Raw genomic sequence first — 24,033 nt, 5'->3', positions numbered from 1 at the left:
AGTATTTATTCATATTTCGAATGTTTTTATTTTTATTTGTAATTGTAACCAAGTTTAAGTCTTTTCGTTGGGTCTTTGTGTGTTTTTTTAGGTGTTGTTTTAGTTTGACTCGTTTTATATTTTATTTCCATTATAATTTCAGTTTGTTTTCTCATCTAATATTTCTATCAGTAAACAATGTTTTCAATAATTTTAGTATATGTTCATGAGAATGCGATTAGTGCTTAATTATTATTTACTACTAGTATAACAACTATATAATTTGAATTAAAAAATTAAAGACTAGGTTTTATTTGTAAAAAAAAATAAATATTGACAATACTTCTCTTACATGAACTAACAATGAACAATGTATTTTATAGTCTATTAATTTTAAGGAGTGTATCCCAACTTTAAGTTGAAGTAATTTTTCATGTCCAATAAAGTAATATTTGTTGTAACTTCTGTCTGCTTACAACTCTAAACGCTTGTTCTCTAGTTTGCCTAATTTATGTCTAGTCTAGATCAAATTGCCTTTATGTTGATTATGTTGTTCAGTATGTTCAAGGGAAGTGGATATTTAAAGTGACTGCTCACCATCTTTAACCAGTATTTTTTATTTTTGTAGTGCACTTAAATAGTGCTGTATGACAGATGAATTAAGTACAAATATTCCATGTAGTCTATATTAAAATTATTTTCTTAATAATTTTAGAATTATAGCATGTATTATAAATTACTTAATGTATTTTCTCAGTTGAGCCGACTTGTTTAAGTGCAGATATTTTAGTATTATTAATATACTATTATAGTATTTATTCATATTTCGAATGTTTTTATTTTTATTTGTAATTGTAACTAAGTTTAAGTCTTTTCGTTGGGTCTTTGTGTGTTTTTTTAGGTGTTTTAGTTTGACTCGTTTTATATTTTATTTCCATTATAATTTCAGTTTGTTTTCTCATCTAATATTTCTATTTTATTTCAGTAAACAATGTTTTCAATAATTTTAGTATATGTTCATGAGAATGCGATTAGTGCTTAATTATTTACTACTAGTATAACAACTATATAATTTGAATTAAAAAATTAAAGACTAGGTTTTATTTGTAAAAAAAATAAATAGACAATACTTCTCTTACATGAACTAACAATGAACAATGTATTTTATAGTCTATATTAATTTACAAGACTAGAGCCTTTGTGATGCGAGATGGCAGTTTCTCTGGAGCCACCATCTGCTGAGAGGGTCAGGCAGCATGTAGGGTTCAAATCTCCTGGATTCTGCTTGCTTCCCAGCTGCCATGCCCAGGCACTCCGAAATCCACACACAACCGAACTTGCACACCTCGCAATTATCACACACACTCGCAGACACGCATAATCCCAGGCATGCTGCGCTGCCGAAACCATTCTCATCAGGGCTGACACTAAAGAATGTTGGGATTCTTGTCTTGAGGTACCAGAGTTTTTTCCTCCCTCTTTGGGTTGTGCAGAATCCACACATTCTGTTGAATCCATGCGCCCACACTACATCAGCCCTGCATGTGACCACTGCTCCACTGTGCTCTATTCAGCACGGTGACCCAAACTTTGCTCACATTCCATATATTTGCCCGGCAGCCTGCATCTCAGCCCTTTCCATAGGCCTCAAGCTTGAAGAGGGAACAGCCTTCTGTAATATTTGGTAAAAGCTACTTGTCATGATTTTTTGTGGTCCATATATCATGTACCTGTTGTAAGCTGAGTTTAAAGTGGCTCTTTTCTTTCTTCGAATTGAAAGCAGTCGCTCTACAACAAAATTGCTTTGCCAAACTCTTACTCGGTCCAACCCAAGTTTTGTTTTGGATTTTTATCAAGTGATTTCATTTTTTTGCCATTATTCTATCTTCCACAATTTTTGGGAAAGCTGCTTGTCAGTTTTTTTTGGTCCAGATATCCTGTACCTGTTTGCTGTAGCCTACAGTTCCCATGAGTTTAAAGAGACTATTTTCTTTCCTTGGATGGAAAGTAGTCGCTCTGCAACAACATTGCTTGGCCAAGCTCTTACTCGGTCCAACCCAGTGAGGTTTTGTTTTGGATTTTTATCAAGTGATTTAATTTTTAGCCATTATTCTATTAGCTTCAAACCACTACTGGAAGGTTAAGTTTCTCGAAGCTCTTCAGAGACCCTCAAGGGCACTTATTGAATTAAAACTTTATTGCTCCGTTTTGGAAAAAGAGCAGAGCGCTCCAATTAAGGGAAACGGCAATTCATAAAATCTCTCGACCACGTTACTAAATAGAGATGTACAGTGTTAACGAGTTTTCAGCTTGTGGTTTTGCATCTATCGCAATCAGCGACTCTGAATTTGCGCTTTTTTTGACTCTGTCGTTTGCATACGGCCATCATGATCCTTATTGGCATGGAAAGCAAAATGAATTTATGCTTTTAAGAGCTCTTGGGTTTCGAGATTCCTCCCTTTCCCAGCCTCCCTCGCTGCTTGCCGCCTGGCAGGCCCGTGTGTCAAAGGTGGCTGCTGCAGAACAGACTGTGGGAACAGCCGGTCAGCCTCCCCTGTCCCCTATTCCCTAACCAGAGAGGGCAGCCATCAATCCAAGGCTGCTCGAACCCCTCCCGGTGCACACATCTCTGCAACCCACACACTCGCTCCCCAATAATCCGCGGAAGCAATTTCATCTCGACTCGGGTGGCGGCCCATTGTCGCCAACTCCTTCAATCTTTCCTAATTAACTCTCGCTTTGTCCTGCAACCGAGCTTCTAGACTCATCTTTACGACATTCCGATCGGGGCCGATCTTCACACTCCTGGGCAACCCTCGGACCCTAATCCCACCGTACCCCTCCCTCCAGAGTAACCCTTTCCATTTTTTGTTTCCCCCAACCTGATCACCTACTTACAGAGTTAGGTAGGGGCATTAACTCCTTGGGTTTTTTGAAAGAAGAGGACGAAGGAGGGGGCGAGGAGGAGATGGCCAGAAAGCGACTCCAACCCAGACAATTAGAACAATGGGCCGGGCCTGTAGGGGGCTAACTCGCAGCGTCACGCCTGGACGGTGGGGTATTTTGTCGGTTTAATGAATTGTCCGTCAGTCCCTGGCTGCATCACAGGCCGTGTAGAGAGTGGACAGCAGGGACCCAGACACTAAGTCGGTATTTATTACACTGCCTTTGTCACTAATTGAGCTAATTATCAGTGACTCTTCAGCACTCCCACAATGACAGTAGCCCTCCACCCTCCTCCCTCAACCCACCAGTGCCTGGGAATGCAGTCTGACTTTGCTTCTTTATCCCTCTTTTCTATCCTTCTCTTCTTATTCTAACTATATATTTCCCGTTTTAATTAATGCTCTGCATTCTTGCACTATTTTGCCTTGTAATGCATATGCATCTATACAGAAAATTCCTGTAAGATCGAAGATTGGTTTATGATACTGATTTTTATTTTATTTATTATTATTTCACTTTCATGTAGGGAAGCATTTCAAGTTATCTGTTGGGCATGTTGAATTTTATTGGTTAGGACAGTGGAAAAGAGACAGGAGGTGATAGGATAGTGATTGGACATTGATCTCAGATTCAAACTTGGGTCATCGGAGGCATTATACACAATATGTCGGAGCACAGCCCACAAAGCTATGGTTTTCGAAGGTATTTTGTTGTAAAAGTTTTTTTTTGTGTGTAAAATGTGCATTGTTTTTGCCCCGTGTAAGTACTTAGTCAAAAGTTTTGAATAATTAAGATGTTTTTTAAAGAAATCTCTTATGCTCAACAGGGCAGCATTTATTTAATTTTTAAAAATGCAAAAAATGCAAAAAAAAATCAGTAGAAACAGTAACATTGTAATATATTATTGATATTTAAAATAACCATTGTTTATTAGATTGCATTTTAAAATATAATTTATTCCTTTGATGGAAAAGCAGATTTTGCCGGAGCCACTGATCCAATCTTCAGTGTCACATGATGTTTCTGAAATTGTTCTAATATGCTGATTTTCAGTTATTAATGGTGCTCAATTAATAATGGTTCTTAATATCATTAAGATTTGCTGCTCAAGTCTTTTCTTTTTCTTTTTTTGATGAACAGCAAGTAAACAAAAAACTGCATTGATTTGAATTAGAAAACTGTAGATATCTTTTGTAACAGTATATGTCTTAACTGTCACTTTTGATCAATTCAGTGCATCCTTGGTGAGTCTTTATAGAATTTTTTTCACCTAAACCCCAAACCTTAGAATGGTAGTTTCCACAAAAATGTTAGGCAGCATACCCATTTTTAACATTGATAATAAGAAGAAATGTTTCTAGAGCATCAAATCAGCATATTAAAATAATTTCTAAAGGATCATGTGACACTGTAGACTGGAGTAATGGCTGCTGACAGTTCAGTTCTGGGATGCGGATGTGACGACAACAGCGGTCCAGCGCTCCGTCTTGCTCACCTTCAGTGGCCCTGCGATATGTTGCGGTGAGTGAGAGAAAGAATCGTCTGCCTTCATCCAAACTCTTGAGGTTGCACCGGCCTCGCCAGCAGGGTGGGGGCAACGCAGCCTGTCATTATTTCTAATACCATTTCTTTATTTTGTTTCTGACATTAAGTGAAGCAAAACCTCTAGTGTCGTGAAAACACACAGATTTAACGCTGTTACGCCACTGCCCAAATTCCCCTCAGCGGTTACTGTGGATTTAGGGTGCATGACTGTTCGAAGAAGAGGGCTGCTCTTGTGCTTTTAGTGGTGGGAATGATGTTTAGAGGAACGGATATACTTGCACAGTCACATTGTTGATTTTAGGTTAAGTGCTTTAGACATACCCTGTCATACCAGTTTGCGGTTCAGAGAAATGATTGATGGATCACAAATGAAGCTGAGGCGAATATGCTGTGGAACATATGGAAAGACAAACCTGTTATTGAACACAAACTGTGAGCACTGTTAGGAAATGAGTGGTTCGCTGAAAACACAAATAATGAAAATATAAAGTTTATTGTGCTATTACTCTATATGAAAACAACTCTTCTAAACTGAGCTCAAATATTTCCTTTTATCAGCATTTCCTCTCTAAAAAAAGCCATCGTACAATAATAAATACTTTTCATTCACAATATTAAAAGATGGTATTCAGTGCATGTAAAACACAAGTGTCAAGAGACAAGCAAATCAGGAATTTGACAAAGTAATCATGTCTCTGAGATCTATGTGGCCTATCATCATATAAGTTAGCACACAACTGGCTGGAATTACTCCGTAAATAATGAGAGTGTATTCACCCCACTTTCAGATTAAATCATTTTCTCACATTGCAAGTTGCAGCATAAATATATAGATCATATCTATTTATAATATTTACAACATTTTGGTTATGTTAGCTGACATACAAAATACAGTTTCCATAATTGTGGCTCTTTCAAAAACATGAATGTGAACTGTTTGTCCACTGTAAACTAGGTAGCAGGGCATTTACAGGATTATCTTTACACACTTTTTTCAAAACTAGTATGAACTTGTGCGTAATCGATGTAGACAACTTCTGACAGAAGTCTTCTTCTCTCCCAAAAGAGTTTCTGTAATGGTAAACTTGCTTCTGTCAGAGCCGAATCGACGAGTCAATCTCGGGTCAATCTTAATTTTCTCTTCCCAATACTTTTCCATCAGTTCAATAACATGGTATACCACATAATAATAAATGGTATTAAAAATAATGTCAGGAGAATCAAAGCAATGACGGGAAGTGTGGCAAGTCCGAATGGGAAATCACGAGAGGTTGGGCCGAGTTCGGGATTCCGCTACATAGTAATCGGAAAAGGAAGCCCCATCCCTTGAGAAGCACTTCACACAGTTTTATGTGAGACGAGTAGGACTGCAGCTAAAGAAAACAAAATACTTTTCATTCACAATATTAAAAGATGGTATTCAGTGCATGTAAAACACAAGTGTCAAGAGACAAGCAAATCAGGAATTTGACAAAGTAATCATGTCTCTGAGATCTATGTGGCCTATCATCATATAAGTTAGCACACAACTGGCTGGAATTACTCCGTAAATAATGAGAGTGTATTCACCCCACTTTCAGATTAAATCATTTTCTCACATTGCAAGTTGCAGCATAAATATATAGATCATATCTATTTATAATATTTACAACATTTTGGTTATGTTAGCTGACATACAAAATACAGTTTCCATAATTGTGGCTCTTTCAAAAACATGAATGTGAACTGTTTGTCCACTGTAAACTAGGTAGCAGGGCATTTACAGGATTATCTTTACACACTTTTTTCAAAACTAGTATGAACTTGTGCGTAATCGATGTAGACAACTTCTGACAGAAGTCTTCTTCTCTCCCAAAAGAGTTTCTGTAATGGTAAACTTGCTTCTGTCAGAGCCGAATCGACGAGTCAATCTCGGGTCAATCTTAATTTTCTCTTCCCAATACTTTTCCATCAGTTCAATAACATGGTATACCACATAATAATAAATGGTATTAAAAATAATGTCAGGAGAATCAAAGCAATGACGGGAAGTGTGGCAAGTCCGAATGGGAAATCACGAGAGGTTGGGCCGAGTTCGGGATTCCGCTACATAGTAATCGGAAAAGGAAGCCCCATCCCTTGAGAAGCACTTCACACAGTTTTATGTGAGACGAGTAGGACTGCAGCTAAAGAAAACAAAACGCTAAAATATTTTAAAGAACCGCCCTCTTGTTAGAGTTTTGAGCTGGTTTATGAGAGAGCATGCTTGTGGTTCGCTAACCACAGGAACATCTGTCAAACTGTGTCCAGTAACTACTTTTTAGCTTCCATGTTCCCCAGAGCACCAGAGACGGAGATCGGAAGAAGGGAAGACAAACTAGAACCTCAGGACTAGTGCTTCAGCATGCTGAATTTTAAACTGTGTCTACATGTGCATAGTGCATAGTGGTTCTCGACCCATTTCGTTTGATTTGAAGCCCTATGCTGCAGTAACATCTCCAAAATATCGTGTTTTTCAAGGACTACCATCAGCTAAGAGTTCTGCACATGTACTTTTGAACTTTTCTCAGTAGTTAATACATTGAATATACGTGCCTATTCAACCAACAGATTGTTAGTCCCTTTTAACTGTGCTATCTTATCTCTTTTCTCCATGTTTATTCATTCCTATATAACCTCCAGATACCCCAGCGGCCACAGTTTCAATACCCAGTTTGGGACCTTTGCCTCCAGTTTGTCAGTTTGTTGATCATAGACACTGATGGACGGTCTGTGTACTGGTGCAGTTGAGGCAGCTCACATGACAACACCAGTGGAAAGTACAGTGGCATCTTTCTGTGACCTGCTCCATTCGAGTCTTATATCCCCGTCCACAGCACAGCAGCTCGCACCCGTCCAGCGACGGCGATGAACTGTTGCAGGTGCGTCCCGAAGTGCCATGTGTGCCTGTTTTGCCATTGTAGGAACAGAAGTTGGGTGACTTTTCAAAATACACGAGGTCCCGGGCCGAAGGGAGCTTATGTGCTGGGTTCTCCGGTTCCAGGTGGCGGGGGTCGGCTCGATGGGACGCACGGTTGCTGCCTTTGTTGGCGTACACTACTCGGGACGCGCCATCGAAACGGTCCTTCAGGAAGTCTCCCACTACACGGAAGCTGGGCAGTCTCATCCAGCATGTTCGCACAGTGCAGGACCCAGACATCCCATGACACTTGCACTCTTGTTGCATCTCTGATGCGACTGTCTGTAGGGAGAGGAATGAAAATTAATATATATTGTGCAAAATAATTTATACACTAATATTTCAATTCTTAACAAATACACTTTTTGGATCTATGGTTGATGGATCAACTTCTTCACAAATATACTATGATGGATGAACTATTATACTGTATGTATGTGTGTATATATATATATATATATATATATATATATGTATGCACACACACATAAAGTGTATTGATAGACCTTTAATGACATTTAAATTATAATCAATAAATTTATATTATATATAAGTTTATATTTATATATTTTTAGGGGGGGAAAACGTAACATAATATAATTAATATATTGTGTCTTTTTTCTTACTCATTTTAGACGTTGATAAAAAACAATCTGTAAATGTGCCATGTTACATTCATTTTAAACTAATTAAATTATTTTATTATTGTGACCGTGTATATTTAAACAACATATTGTCTAATATAATATATTGTCTTTTTCTTACTCATTTTAGATCTTGATAAAAAACAATCTGTAAATGTGCTGTTACATTTATTTTAAACTAATTGTATTTATTTATTTTGACTGTAGATTTAAACATAAAATATTTTCTACTATAATATAATATATTGTCTTTTTTCTTACTCATTTTAGACCTTGATAAAAAACAATCTGTAAATGTGTCATGTTACATTAACTTTAAAATAAACTAAATGTATTTATTAGTTGATTATTTGTATATTTAAACTAATATAATATAATAATAATGTCTATTTTTTTCTTATCCATTTAATATTTGGATTAAACAAATCTGTAAATGTGCCATGTTAGATTAATTTTAAACTAATGAGTTCATTAGTATTTCATTGGTTATAATTCATTAAATTAATTTAAATTATAAAAATAACCATTTTAGGCTGATAAAATGTCATTTCAGCAGCTTTCCATCTGTACTTTGGGGCACTCCGTGTATTGATAGATCTATTAATGTCATCTGCTTTTGGAGGAGACAAATGGTTTTTGATTGTCTCTTACCATTCTCCCTGCCTCATTGTTGTGCAGGTTGGTCAGATACCGCAGATCTCTGCCCCTCTCACTGGAATCTACGAACTCTCGCCCAAACATCCTGCCAAATTCCACATTATCGCTGCAGCCTCCCCAGTGCCAGTCTGGCCCTCCAGGACCCCGGCGCCGGTAGTCGCAGGTGCAGGACTCAATGGTTCCTTCAGAGCAGGACCGAGCCACGGCGTGAGTAACACCAGCACTTGTGATGGCAAACACAAATGCAGTCTCACGGCAACCTAACAAAACAATAAGCACAACTTAGAATCTCTATCATGCTGTGTCTCCATACAGAAAATATGAATATGTAATTCCATATTCCCCCGTTTCACTGTATGAGATATGAATAGTGTGCGTTGTTCAAAGCTTTCATAATGTCACTCTGAGAAGCCATGCTCACCTCGGTTGACAATTTTGCCAAAGATGTTGGGGCTGTGGGTGGTCGGACAGTTCCAGCGGCGGTTACGAAACTGCCATTTGCATTCCTTGATGGCTGTATGCAGGCCTGCTGCAATGGCGTGCAAGATGCCCGGGTTTTGCCGGATTAGTTTTCTCTGACGACGATTTAGCAACGCCAGGCTGGGGTCCAACACCAACTGCACATTCTTGGAGTTGGTGAGGAGATTGCCTGAGGATGCCACATTCACAATACCCCTGGTGGAGAAACAGAAAGGTTGACTTCGGTAACTTGGAAAAAAGAGTTTTCTCATCTGACTGGCATGAGATGCAAATCATTCAAGATTTTGGGACTTTAGGCTGTTTTCTTGTCATTTTCTCATAGATTTTTTAGTTTGTGAGATGAGAACCACAGACATTTTTACTAAAAAAAATAACTGTTTCATTAGAATGCATGGAAGGAGTTATCACAGCAAAATGAATATAAAATGTTAATGACGTAATATTGCACATAAGCCAATGTATGCCTATTTCTCAATGCAAATGGCAGTATGCTGCAACAGGTCCAAGTCATGTCCAGTGAAACTGAAATCTAATCTGAAAAATTGCTTAACACAAAACTTTTCAAAGAACCAATCAGATACGGAATTTTATAATTCCTCTGAATAACACATAGGCTACATTTAATGTATAGGCTATGATATAAAATCAGGCATATTTTTATAATATAATATATTAAAGAAATAACAAAACCTTTCTTCGTAGAGTATTAGATGTATCATTTTTAATTCTACTTTTCGCCGTTATCATGACCGATATACTTTATATTAGAGTATATCATTTTTAATTCTCCTTTCAACGTTATGACACGTCGTGTCTTTTACCTACTCCGGAATGCTCAGCACATTACAAGAATTCGACCCTGAAAACGACCTGGAAAGGAACTGCTCCCAGCCATAAAATAAATCCGCATTTAATTTATCCCACATTGGATTGAAAAATCTTGTCCCGTGTTCAAGCCACACTGTCAAAATGACAGAGAGAAGCCGAGAGGGAGAGAGAGCGCGCGGGCGTAAACAGGCTAAATGAGATTGCATTTATTTATTTGGGAACAGAGTTTGACTTCTCTACTTGAAACATAACTTCGCTCTACTTTATTATATCAGTAGGCTTAATATAATATTTTTTTCTTTTTCTAAAATAAAGGTAGGCAACAGCTCCGCGTATGCAGTGCAACTAACAAAGTAAATGACAGATTCACTCCAACCACTAAATGACATCTGTAGCTTGTCTAACAGGTTTGATCGTTTAATTTACTGCTGTATGCACTAAAGATCTAGGAGACTTTGAACTAGTTATTGATCACAGATATTGTGCACCAGCTTACAAAAGAAAAAGCTTCAGTTGTTGGCATTCTATATGAACGTACTACATATGTAGCCTACTAAATACCTCATAGCCTAATATATATTATGGGTCTGCTGTATCTTACCACCACCGGCCGCTGTTGTTCACCGCCACTGTGCCAGTGAGAGAGGAGACCAGGAGGACACATGCCGCTTTGACTGCGAGAAGCAACGCGAGTACCCGCATTATATCTGGAAGGGCAAAGTTAACCAATTAAGCTCAAATCAAATTCCTGCAAAAATAAACGATGTCAGGAACTTTCTATATTAGAGGAGCTAGTGAGCATCTTGACAATTACTAAATTAAAAGCAATAGGAAAATCCTTAGGGTAGTACACAGAAATTAGGATTGATATTTATGTTTTAGCTTTTAATGCAAGGACATTTTTAATTTTGTGGGATGTGTATGTTTTAAATTAGTATCAAAATACGGTTAGTAAACGATTCTGTAATCTTCTCAACAAAAACAACATATCAGTCTGCACAAAAATATATCAGCCTACATTCAAAACAAATCTATATAAATAAATAAAAACAAAGGTGATGATGAGAATCAAAATAAAATGACCTTTTAAATAGCTTTTTATTTTCTAGCTTTTTCGAAAACCGTCTCATGCTTTAAAGAACATGAACACGCTTTTCCAAAGAAGTCTCCAAAGAATCATACAGCAACTCACGAACCATACAGTGCCTATATGTTTTTATAAGATGCTCCTTAAGGCTGCACCTTTATTTAAACATGATAAAATTGAAGGAATTGCGAGTTTGTTGCAAGAAGCATCCACTTACCACTCCACATTCCAGTGCGACTGACAGCGTGGGTCAAAGTGTATTCATAAAATCAGCGTAGAAATCACAGAAAGGGTCCTGGGTGGGATGCCAGTGCCAGTGCCGCCGCCGCTGCTGCTGCTGCTCTTACAGTCTGTGTGTTAGTGATGCTCTGCTCGCAGCACTGAGCGTGTGGGACAGTCCCGTAGACCTGATCCCCTCGGTGACTGATAGGCGACACATTGTTCACTTATTGAACGCTACAAGATGAATAAAAAAGGGATTTGCTGCTCTCATCTCCCTCTGTTTTTCCCCTCCCTCCTTTTGAGTGGAACTGAATGGACGGATAGCTTAATTCTTCTCATTGGGCACAATGAATACAGGAGGCAAACCCCGACATAAAGGAGAGGAGATGAAGAAAGGGTCCGTTATAGGCACTTTAAATTACATATCATTTTGTAATCCTCGTCCAGAGATTCCTCAGATACATTCAAGCGAATTCATATCAAATGCAGTTCCTTCAGGAGTCTTCCGTAGATGCAGAGCAGCTTTATTCCTTCTCATTGCAGTGGGTGTGTGCGCGCGCGCCACTTGTGTCTTCAGCTCCCTCTGCGTGGATGGTGTCGCGACACGGTAACAGTAAGAGGGGAATATAAAACATCTAAACTGGCCTTTTTACTCGGGGTGCTTGCATGCATTACTCCCTTAACTGCGTCTCCTCCCTCTTGCGCGTAATTTTTTTTATAGATGTCCATGCTTGCGCTCTGCACTCACCCGTCTGTACTGTTTAGCCTAAATAAAGCACATCAAGTGGAAACGTCATGCTATAATTATGGTGAAAAATCTGGGTTAAATGAAAAGGAGAATATTAAAGACACGAGACAGCGCTTAATGCTGCTTCAGTTTCTAGTTTTAAATGGAGCTTGACCAGTGTAGTAACACATTTTGATTTCAAAGTCTGTAACTCAACGTCTTTTGGGTGTTGGGTGTCTCTCATATTTCGATATATTTACATAATTGTCTGCCACAAGTTAAAATCCATAATTCATCCCCAACCCGTTTAAATGTGTTGGGTTGTAACGTTACGGTTGTAACAGCAATAGAAAACGTGGGGATTTAACATTTTGGATGGGAGTTCATTATGGTAATCTAATTAATTTGTTCACAATAATTATTCCATCATATCATCGCATTTCAACATCGACATTTAATTAAAAAAGGTTAATAGCAAACGTTTTATAGGAACATGTCAACAAAAGACAGCGTTACAAATCTTTTAACCTTAAAATTAATCGCATAAATCTGAAATGCTGCTTCAGTTTCTAGTTTTAAATGGAGCTTGACCAGTGTAGTAACACATTTTGATTTCAAAGTCTGTAACTCAACGTCTTTTGGGTGTTGGGTGTCTCTCATATTTCGATATATTTACATAATTGTCTGCCACAAGTTAAAATCCATAATTCATCCCCAACCCGTTTAAATGTGTTGGGTTGTAACGTTACGGTTGTAACAGCAATAGAAAACGTGGGGATTTAACATTTTGGATGGGAGTTCATTATGGTAATCTAATTAATTTGTTCACAATAATTATTCCATCATATCATCGCATTTCAACATCGACATTTAATTAAAAAAGGTTAATAGCAAACGTTTTATAGGAACATGTCAACGAACATGTCAACAAAAGACAGCGTTACAAATCTTTTAACCTTAAAATTAATCGCATAAATCTGAATTTTTTTTTACAGTCTTAGAACTTCTAATGGTAATTTAACCCCGGTAACTCATTTCTAAGAAGTTTCACTGATGTTGCAAGTCGTTCCATAATCTCTAATAGGCTATTCTTACCATTTTTTACATTTTAGAGAACGAATAAAACAAGAAATCGTTACAGATAAATAACTCAACACGTCTGAGTTTAAATTGTGACACCAAAGAGTCTAGATAAAACTGTTCACCATCTGGACTGCAGACCTCCCTTGATCGCATATGGTCAGTAAAGGCACGAATCAAATAGTATTTTGCTGTCAGTTTTGACTCCATACATTTATGGCATCGTCTGCGCAAAGAATTAGGAGCAATTGGCAAATATTAAATCAGCGTATTTTGAGCACATAAAGGTGTTTGATGTCACCATGAAAGAATCGGAGAGAAGTAAAACAAGAAATCGTTACAGATAAATAACTCAACACGTCTGAGTTTAAATTGTGACACCAAAGAGTCTAGATAAAACTGTTCACCATCTGGACTGCAGACCTCCCTTGATCGCATATGGTCAGTAAAGGCACGAATCAAATGGTATTTTGCTGTCAGTTTTGACTCCATACATTTATGGCATCGTCTGCGCAAAGAATTAGGAGCAATTGGCAAATATTAAATCAGCGTATTTTGAGCACATAAAGGTGTTTGATGTCACCATGAAAGAATCGGAGAGAAGGAGAGAGAGAGAGCACTTTTTTCTCTGAGGGATTGAAGTAAATGGCTAACTGAAGGAAGTGCGCTTTTGTTAGTGGTATTTAATGAGGGCTGCTTTTCTGGGCTTAGCCTGCTCTTATACTCTTGAAGGATCTTAAACAGGTTTTCCTGAAACACTCATGCGATGTGGCGCAGATTAGCGGCAATCCGGTTAAAGGGACGCCTTTTATATACAAATCAACTTCAAATCACTTTTTAAGCCACTTAGATATACACGCCATGGCAAAATGCTAATGCACTTTTCGTTGCCAGATCTTAAAGAGAGGAATAGAGGTGATTAGCTCCAATACAAGAATTGATCTTCGAGAATAGCCCAAAAAGTGGGGGAGTTAACTCAATTTCGTGACATTAATCCTAGTTCTACTACTGTTAATAGTAATATTAATTAAGATAAGAAGCAAGTTCTAGGGTCAGTTAAAGGGTTTTTTCACCTGCTGTGCATAGCTGACCACCAGCACGATAATTCTTTAATCTTGTAAACTGCTAATGCCTCAAATATTCTGGTTTATTCATACATTTAGCAGTAGCCTACTATATTCAAGTCTTCTTGTCGTGCCATCATGCCTACGTTGCAGCTATACATGAAAAAAGGAAAAAAACACTAGCAGCTTGTCTATTGAAGAAATGTATTATGTGCATTATGCATAATTTGTTGGCCCACTATGTAATTGCGTATCCCTTTCAATGAGCCTTGACGACAACCTCTCCATCATGGTCAGTTATGGGACTAATTATAAGCACAAACTCAGACGTGTATAGACAAACAAACGAAATAAGTCTATTTTCCAGTAGTGCTCTAGGCTATCTGCAGCAACAGTCAGCAAAGCCTTCTCATTAAGAGTGTCGGGGAAAATGATGAATGTGGGCTTAATTAAAGTGAACTAGGCTGCACGGTGAACTGTTGAACTGATTCTGAGTGGGAGGATGGGCGAACACATGAACGTTGTTCAAGAAGAAGCGCACGCTTGCCTGCTGCTGCCCTGCGTATTGTAGCCTATATGAATGACTTTTAGTTTAGTTTAGCTCCTAGTTCACATATACGTTTACCGGGGAGCAAAATGTCTTGTCACAAGTTCTGCAGTGCAGACAGGTCAGATAATAGGCCTACTTTATAAACAAACAGAAATAGACAACAAGAAAAATAGATCAATAAGTAAATACAAAGAATGCACACACTGCAAATGATAAGTAACACTGAACAAGTCACAGGTTCTAGGATACAATACAACAGCGATTCAGCAGAGAGGCAGTTTTGTTTTGGGCAGTGAAAATGAATTGCAGTAGCTTTCCATCCATAGCATTTTACTTGATTTTATGAGTTTCAGAATGAATAATTCATTTGAATAATTAATACTTCAAAATTCGATTTTATTCATCTGTAATTATATTTGACAGATCGTCACTTTAGTTTTACATACATTTTAAAGCTGCTATTCAAATGAGATAGATTTCTGTTGGCTGAATTAACCGTACGCCTATTTATTTGTTTGTCTGTCTGTCTGTCATCATTATTTATACTTTTCTTATCAGTTATCGGTTCTTTTAATATTCTACCGCTAAATGGCATAATTTGCTAAAACAGCACCTCAGAATGCCATTGCAACACCTCAAAAGGAAACAAATCGTTAAAAAACGATCGTAAAACTATTTTGCATAAATGTTATGGTGCAAGTAGGCTACTACCTACTAGTGATAAAATGAAATCAAATATGAAAATATAATGCATGTAATGTTTTGTGTCAAAAAGTAGAAACTGATATAAACAAATAGCCTAGATTAAACGTCGGTTTTGCATGTCAGATGGTCACATAAACAAAACTAATGCCTATAGGCTATAATTTGTGTGGATAAAAAACAAACAAATAGGCTATAGGCTACATCGAAAACTGGTAATATTGTTAGCACGTGTTGCTCAGTGCACTTGATACGAAAAAGATCCAAATATAGTCAATGCCCTTGTTGTCAATATTGCGTCCCTTATGAGACAGTATTGTTTTGTCGCTTCTACTGAAACTGATTTATTCATAGTCAGATATATGACCACTATTGGTGGGTGTCACGATTATGACATGCAGTTTTAGGAATAAGTTTGACAGGCCTTGCTACTTTTTCATCGTGTTTAAAAACAAGCGCCTCAGGCGATGTTTGCCCACCCTGACGGCGCCCCTCCTCCTCCTCCTTCTCCTCAGTGACATACACGCTCCCGTCCCAAGCTTCATCAAATGCTGCTTGCTCAACTCCCCGCTCCTCACACAAACGACTGAACTAATTTCCAGTTGCTCTCTAAAGCGATCCCACAGGTGTTTTAATGTCCCGTCGAGAAAAGCTTTCAGCGCAATGGAGTTACCCCACAGACAGAATTTGGGACGAGTCCTGATTGTGACTGCAGCGCTTCTGTCACCTGCGTTCACGTAAGTAGAAAGGTAGAGGCGCCTTCATGGGATCTGTTGGAGTAGCCTAAACGGACTGTTTGTTTTGGAAAACCAGTGATTCAAATGAATGATTAGCCTATTTGTAATAGTCTAAAATTATTAATTTACTAGGCTATTTATTTATAACTTTAAATATATATATAAAAAAAGATTTCCAGTTTCGCGCCATGGCTGCTAGTATCTAAAACTAGTAAGCTAGTAAACTACTTGTATCTAAAACGAATTAGTGTCTTTTTAATATTATCAGTACTGTTTTTACTATTTGTAGCCTATGTAGTCCAATAAGTATCTCTTTTTAGTCAATAGAAGGCTACTTAATCATCACATACTAGTACTCATTCCTTTGCTACTAGACAAGTGACTCCTCCATTGTTACTGGTAACAAACTGCACATGTTTGGCATTGAATATATGGGAATCTGTTGTTCAGATACTAACTAGCATGTAGGCTATTCTAACTGTTGCTGGTACGGGTTTCACTAGTTAAACAGGTGTTAGTAACAATTACCTCCTAAAATTAATTGAATAGATACTAGAGTTTATTCTGGTAATTGTTACCAGAAACAGTTTTAATCTTATTGTAACTGTGTGGTTATGGATGTTCTCTCACTTCTCAAAACTGTCGATGGGCATAATGTATTTATTAACATCAGCGTGTTATGATTTGGATATAATATTGCACAGAAATCTTTTCCATAAAGTCATTTTCTCATCAGATTATCCTCAGGCATGCCAAGACACTGATAGAAAGCAGGGCGTTTGAAGATTCATGGAAGTTTTATGTATGCCTCTTGCAAGGTCACAGCCTTGTTTGAGTGTCAGGGCACTTAATCGCACAACTTCTGATATAAAAAGCAACAGAATTTGCAACTTTTTTTTCCTTGCCGTTCCAGTAAACATGCATTGATCATATTGTTTGAAATGAATATGGCACCATAAAAGCATCCATTCCTGATACAATATTTTCCTGCTTCTCGTTAATGACTGAATTCATTGTCATAATTTCTTCACATATGTGAGTCATTTAAAAAAGACCACATGTGATGCGAAGTAACACCAGCCTTCTGCAATATTTACTGCATGCGGTGTTACTTCATAATGATATCACTGCTATAAAATTAATTTTCTCCTTTCTCAGGGTACTGGGCAATGACATCCTTGGCCTGAAGGTGGCAGGAGAGCCAGTGCTTACCCCCAACGCAGTGTGTTTACGACTGGCAGGCCTGACCAAAAAACAGATGCGTTTGTGTGTGCGCAGCCCTGATGTCACAGCCTCTGCTCTGCAGGGCATTCAGGTTGCTATTCACGAATGCCAGCACCAGCTCAGAGACCAGCGCTGGAACTGCTCCTCCCTGGAGAACCATGGCAAGTTGCCCCATCAGAGTGCCATTCTCAACAGGGGTGAGTTGATGGCAAAAGGGGCATGGGAAGTGCTGAAGTTGAAGTTGTAGAGAGCCAATACAGTCATAATCCGGGCATTGAAATGCTACATTGGCCAAAGAAGGAAAATATCAGCGTTGAGTCATTGTTTAACGCATTTGCACCATGGAAAACATCTTTTATGAGATTTTAGATAAAGATCATTATAGATAATTATCTCACCAGTTGGCTCATGTGCACTTCACTTTCTGAAGGCTCTGTTTACTCTGCTGGCAGCTATATTTGCGGTGTCAAAGTGCTTTCTTTCGTCCCAGGTTTCCGAGAGAGTGCCTTCTCGCTGTCGCTGCTGGCTGCAGGTGTTGTGCACTCGGTAGCTTCGGCCTGCAGCCTCGGTAAGTTGCGTGGGTGTGGCTGCGAAGCTAAACGTCGCCTGGACGATGACAAAATCCGGCTCAAGTTAACCCAGCTCCAGCTTCAGACTTTCCAGAGTGGGGTGTCTGTAGCAGGTGCAGGAGAGAACACACCTGAGTTTGGTTCACTTCACGGCAGCCTGCCGGCCAATCTGCACTCGTCCCACCCCATCAGTCTCCTCAAACCACTGCCGGATGAGGTCACGCCGCTGCAGGACACCTGGGAGTGGGGCGGCTGCAGTCACGATGTCCGTCTTGGTGTACGGTTCTCTAGGGATTGGCTGGATTCCAGAGGATCTCCTCGTGATATACATGCTCGGATGCGGATTCATAATAATAGAGTGGGCAGACAGGTGTGGTCTTATGTGTTCAAATATCATAACCTTTTCTAATAATCTGAATTGCAACCGGATTTTTTTTTTTTACTTACAGTCATTAAATGTAAATTTTTCTTGAAAATTATTAGTTTCTTATTTTTCAAAACAATATGAAACCAACATGGGTACAAGAATATGGAGCATGTGTTTTTAACTAGATTTGTAAAAGATGTTTATTTTCCTTTCATGTGGATATTTTTAAATGTCATTGACCCATTTTTCAGTTAGCTACCTCATAGATGATAGATAGATAGATAGACCATAGATAGATATACCATACATAGATATACAGATATATACCACATTCTTTTCATTATGTGTTTGACCTTAACAGGTAGTTACTGACAACATGAGAAGAAAGTGCAAGTGTCATGGCACATCAGGCAGCTGCCAGTTCAAGACCTGCTGGTATGTTTCTCCTGAATTCCGGCTTGTGGGATCACTGCTACGGGATAAATTTCTGACTGCCATCTTCATAAACTCTCAGAACAAGAACAACGGAGTATTCAACTCTCGAACTGTTGAGAGCCCCAGCTCGGATCAGCTCAGAGGCCGGCGGCGGAACATTTCCCGTGAGTTAGTGTACTTCGAGAAGTCGCCCGACTTCTGCGATCCTGAGCCCGCAGTGGATTCGCCGGGCACGCAGGGGCGCATCTGCAACAAGAGCAGCCCCAGCATGGATGGTTGCGGGTCGCTGTGCTGCGGCCGAGGACACAACATCCTCAAACAGGCACGCAGCGAACGGTGTCACTGCCGCTTCCACTGGTGCTGCTACGTGCTCTGTGAGGAGTGCAGGGTTACAGAGTGGGTTAATGTGTGCAAGTAACCCAAGTAACACATTTTGATCCAAATCCCCATTTCTTTTTTGGACCGAGAGACAACAACCTGTGACTGCCTGTGTGTTTTGCTCTCCTACAATGTGTCTGTTTATCCATTTCTCTCCTTCTTTAACCTTCATCATCTGGGATCCATTTGCGTTGTGTTGCTGTTATGTTCAAAATGCCAAGTCAGAGATTGAGGAGGAGGTGACTCATGTCATTTGTCTTTTTTTCCTCGCTTGGAATCTTCAGCCTCCAGAACCAAGCAAATGGCCCGAACGCCATCTGCACGCCTCCAAATAACAAGGCATAACAGCAGGAACAAATTATTCCTGAGAAATATCGGCACTGCTACGGTCTACCTTTTTTTCATTTAAAAAGTGCACTTAATGTATATTCCTTACCTTGGCAAAATGTTTGAGAAGTTTATGTTGTAATCGCTCTTGATGGTGAAATACCATCCTAGTAGGGCTGAGGTTTCTGAAACACTGTATCGTGCAGTATTATGATATTTGCCCACATTGATCATGAAGAATCAATGGCTGTGATAATTGAAGGGAACATCTCAGTGCCTTTTATGAGGTTTCATAAGATGTTGTAGAGAAACTCTCCCAAGTCTGGAGCGAATCTTGGCCATCGACTGAGAATGTGCCTTGCGTAGGGGTCTGAGTTTAGTTGTTTTTTATGAAAACCAGGACAATTGTGAAGTTGATATGCTGTGTAACCCCATCCTAACCTTTATAGAGACAGACCAATCAGAGAACGGAGATGGATCGAGTGAAGGAACGACTGGAGAACACTTGTGCCTCCCGTGGATTTTTTTGCAGCTGATTAAAAACAGTCACATCTCATCTCATACTGCTGAACAATATTGGATGCCAGATGCCTTTGATGCAAGAATGGGAAGACATTCATACTCTCAAGTCTTGAGTTAAACTGTATTTAAACAGTTTCCATTACAATCATATTACAGTGAATCTGATAAACTTTACTATTGAGCAATCAGTGCTTAGGGAATCAAATTAATTATATGGATAAATTAACTTTCATGTATTGCTGCCTTTTGCATTCTTAAGGAGACGTTTATCGTCGTAATATGTTACAAGAACGCCTCAATTTTTGGTTAAGAAACTTTTCTTGGTTTATCATGTGTGTAGGTTTTAGAACCAGGAAAGACCCTCTAGAACAGAGGAGGGGTCATGGATCAGTGTATTAGATATAATTCTTCTCTTCTGGAGTTTTTTTTTTTTTTTTTTTACTGAATCTGACCTCTCATAATGGGCAACAGGGATAGGTTTTCATAAAGAGTTTTATAAGCCGATTGAGGTATGAACCGGTCTTATAGGGATCAGCTGTCCAAAGTTGCACCATGTGCTGCTGAGTACTGTTTGTCCTTGTCTGTGAATCTGCATCTGCAACTGTCAGAGACTGGAGCACTGTGTGATTTCCTAACTAAATACAGGCGCACTTCTGATGTCTACGCTCTGTCTGAGTTCTCTGAGTGCACAAAAATCACAAACATCTTAGGAATAAATGAGTTTTTCTGTATGATTCCTCACGAGACTCTGTAATGAGGATGCACTGTGGCGGCTGTGGATTGAGTGAAATGACCACCCACGGTCTGCTGGCTTTATCAAACTTGCTTCTCATGGTATTTCCTCTGGCAATAAAGATGGGAGCAAAAGAGAAATAGAAAAAGAGTGGTGTGGAATACGCTGTGTGATAAAGCGCTGGATATCTGGTTTGCATTTCTTTATTCCTTTATCATTTCACCCTGGAGCTGCTGCGAGAGGGAATTTCCTGTCGCTGTTCCTCCCATGAGTGAGACAGAGAAATTGGACGACCATAGACCACCCCCCCCACTTCCCCACCTCCCCCAACAAAATGCAGTGCAGCCAATCACACATACAAAGCAACATACTGACAACATCAAGAATAATGGCAACCAGACACTGCTACAGTTAAGACAGAAGGGCAGAGTACTAATACTGGGTCATCTGAAAATATTTCAGTTAGCTACTATACAGGCAGACAGACACATGGGTGGATAGATAGATAGATGGATGGATGGATGGATGGATAGATTATGGATAGAAAGATGGATGGATGAACGGATGAATGTATAGATAGACATGGATGGATAGATAGATTGATGGATATATTATGGATAGAAAATGGATGGATGAACGGATGAATGTATAGCTAGACATGGATGGATGGATGCATAGATATATAGATTGAAAGATGGATGGATGAACGGATAGATAGATTATGGATAGAAAGATGGATGGATGAACAGATGAATGTATAGATAGACATGGATGGATAGATAGATTGATGGATATATTATGGATAGAAAATGGATGGATGAACGGATGAATGTATAGCTAGACATGGATGGATGGATGCATAGATATATAGATTGAAAGATGGATGGATGAACGGATAGATAGATTATGGATAGAAAGATGGATGGATGAACAGATGAATGTATAGATAGACATGGATGGATAGATAGATTGATGGATATATTATGGATAGAAAATGGATGGATGAACGGATGAATGTATAGATAGACATGGATGGATGCATGGATAGATAGATAGATAGTTGTATGGATAGAAAGATGGATGGGTGAACGGATAGATAGATAGATGGATGGATGAACGGATAGATAGATAGATAGTTGTATGGATAGAAAGATGGATGGATGAATGGATAGATAGATATATGGATGGATAGATAGATTATGGATAGAAAGATGGATGGATAAACAGATGAATGTATAGATAGATATATGGATGGATAGATAGATGGATGGATGGATGGATAGATAGATTATGGATAGAAAGATGGATGGATGAACGGATGAATGTATAGATAGACATGGATGGATGGATGAATGGCTAGATAGATAGTTGTATGGATAGAAAGATGGATGGATAAACAGATGGATGGATGAATGGATAGATAGATATATGGATGGATAGATAGATGGATGGATGAACGGATGAATGTATAGATAGACATGGATGGATGGATGAATGGCTAGATAGATAGTTGTATGGATAGAAAGATGGATGGATAAACAGATGGATGGATGAATGGATAGATAGATATATGGATGGATAGATAGATGGATGGATGAACGGATGAATGTATAGATAGACATGGATGGATGGATGAATGGATAGATAGATAGTTGTATGGATAGAAAGATGGATGGATGAACAGATAGATAGATAGATAGATAGATAGATAGATAGATAGATGAACATGAATGTATAGCTGGACAAGGATGGATGGATGGATAGATAGTTGTATGGAAAGAAAGATGGATGGATGAACGGATAGATAGATAGATAGATAGATAGATAGATAGATAGATAGATAGATAGATAGATAGATAGATAGATAGATAGATAGATAGATGAACGGATGAATGTATAGATGGACAAGGATGAATGGATTGATAGATAGATAGATAGACGGATGGATTGATGGATAGATAGATAGTTGTATGGATAGAAAGATGGATGGATGAACGGATAGATAGATAGATAATCTCATGTATATAGGATTTTTTTTTAAACTTAGTCATTATGTCCGGAGGGCTTGCGGCAACCACATGTGACGACATGCTTCGTCCACGGTGAAAGCCGATCCGGCGATCCTCAACGCAAAGTTGTAGTATTTCCTCAGCGACCAGCACGGATCAGGTCTAGGCATGACGAAGCGGATATCGTCCTCTTTTGGAAGACCAAGCAAAGTAGTTTCGCTTTCACAATGAAACACACAGCACCACAACAATACTACAGTGAGAATAAAAGTTACACCTTCTTTCTTTGCGTGAACATTTGGGTAGCGTTATGCAAATCTTCCCACATTGTGACGTAGATATGTGGAGACATGTTAGAACGAGCCGTTTTAGGTAGGCGTGGCTGACTCTTAACTTTTAAGAGTAACTTTGGATTTGAAACTTTAGTCTTTGCAACTTTACAGATCTTCTTTATGCACCAAGAGCTTGTAACACTCCAAAGAGAAAGGAAAAATTGAAATCGCATCATATGAGCCCTTTAAATTTAAACTTTTCTTGAAAATTATTTGTTTTTTATTTTTAAAAACAATATGAAACCAACATGGGTACAAGAATATGGAGCATGTGTTTTTAACTAAGATTTGCAAAAGATGTTTATTTTCCTTTCATGTGGATATTTTTAAATGTCATTGACCCATTTTTCAGTTAGCTACCTCATAGATGATGATAGATAGATAGATAGATAGATAGATAGATAGATAGATAGATAGATAGATAGATAGAAAGATGACAAACAGACTGATAAGTGTAATTAATATACAACATGAGATATTGATGTTAGCGGGTATGGAAATATGTGAATATATATTGCACATACTTAGGTACATCAAAAGAGAAGGAAAAGGGGAAGAAAAACAGCTGGAAACATCTGCTTCTGGGCTCCTTGTCCAGCTTCCCCTTCCATTTTTGATGTGGGATAGAGAGAAAAAGAGAAAGGGAAAGAAAAAACAAGGAGCCAGCTACCCAGAACATCAAAGCCATTGCCTAAATGTGCAAGCCCTCATTAGTTCTGCAAGCCTAACCAACCCGACTTATGACTGTGTTTGCTGGGGTGCACTTTGGCAAACACATCAGAGGAGAGGCTCCTTTAAATTATAACTCCCACCCCCACCCCCGGCCCAGCTCTTTGCTCCTACCCCTACCCACTGTAGCCTCTTCTGCCCACCCCATAACCCCCAAAACTCCCAGTGCACACAAACACAGCACCCCCCCCCCCCCCCCCCCCCCCCCCCCCCCCCCCCACA

General features: G+C 38.8%; 2 protein-coding genes across 2 annotated transcripts; one reads left to right on the top strand and one right to left on the bottom strand.

The window, feature by feature from the left end:
- Positions 1-6,832: 6,832 nt before the first annotated feature.
- On the bottom strand, positions 6,833-10,719 carry LOC107570486 (protein Wnt-1-like). Its single transcript, XM_016256716.1, has 4 exons — positions 10,619-10,719; positions 9,131-9,384; positions 8,704-8,969; positions 6,833-7,690 (listed from the first exon to the last, which is right to left on the bottom strand). Exons 1-4 carry the CDS (start codon positions 10,717-10,719, stop codon positions 7,199-7,201), a joined length of 1,113 nt encoding a protein of 370 aa, XP_016112202.1. The 3' UTR covers positions 6,833-7,198.
- A 5,117-nt stretch (positions 10,720-15,836) lies between these two features.
- On the top strand, positions 15,837-20,864 carry LOC107570475 (protein Wnt-10b-like). The gene is made up of 4 exons (XM_016256709.1): positions 15,837-16,186; positions 17,345-17,607; positions 17,901-18,349; positions 18,708-20,864. The coding sequence occupies exons 1-4, from the start codon at positions 15,840-15,842 to the stop codon at positions 19,197-19,199; spliced, it is 1,551 nt and encodes a 516-aa protein (XP_016112195.1). The 5' UTR covers positions 15,837-15,839; the 3' UTR covers positions 19,200-20,864.
- Positions 20,865-24,033: the final 3,169 nt, after the last annotated feature.

Source organism: Sinocyclocheilus grahami, unplaced genomic scaffold, assembly GCF_001515645.1.
Source record: "Sinocyclocheilus grahami isolate Dianchi unplaced genomic scaffold, SAMN03320097.WGS_v1.1 scaffold29.1, whole genome shotgun sequence".
In the NCBI taxonomy this organism is placed as follows: domain Eukaryota; kingdom Metazoa; phylum Chordata; class Actinopteri; order Cypriniformes; family Cyprinidae; genus Sinocyclocheilus; species Sinocyclocheilus grahami.
Note: the sequence above shows the minus strand (reverse complement) of the source record. Positions and strands in the feature narration are given on the sequence as shown.

Excerpts from the sequence above, each read along its gene's own strand:
- LOC107570486 (XM_016256716.1), bottom strand. The coding sequence starts at position 10,719 with ATGCGGGTACTCGCGTTGCTTCTCGCAGTCAAAGCGGCATGTGTCCTC. Across the intron at positions 9,385-10,618 it reads AACAACAGCGGCCGGTGGTG|GGGTATTGTGAATGTGGCAT; the intron begins GTAAGATACAGC and ends TTTCTCCACCAG. Across the intron at positions 7,691-8,703 it reads ACAATGAGGCAGGGAGAATG|ACAGTCGCATCAGAGATGCA; the intron begins GTAAGAGACAAT and ends CTCTCCCTACAG.
- LOC107570475 (XM_016256709.1), top strand. The coding sequence starts at position 15,840 with ATGACATGCAGTTTTAGGAATAAGTTTGACAGGCCTTGCTACTTTTTC. Across the intron at positions 16,187-17,344 it reads CTTCTGTCACCTGCGTTCAC|GGTACTGGGCAATGACATCC; the intron begins GTAAGTAGAAAG and ends CTCCTTTCTCAG. Across the intron at positions 18,350-18,707 it reads ATAATAGAGTGGGCAGACAG|GTAGTTACTGACAACATGAG; the intron begins GTGTGGTCTTAT and ends TGACCTTAACAG.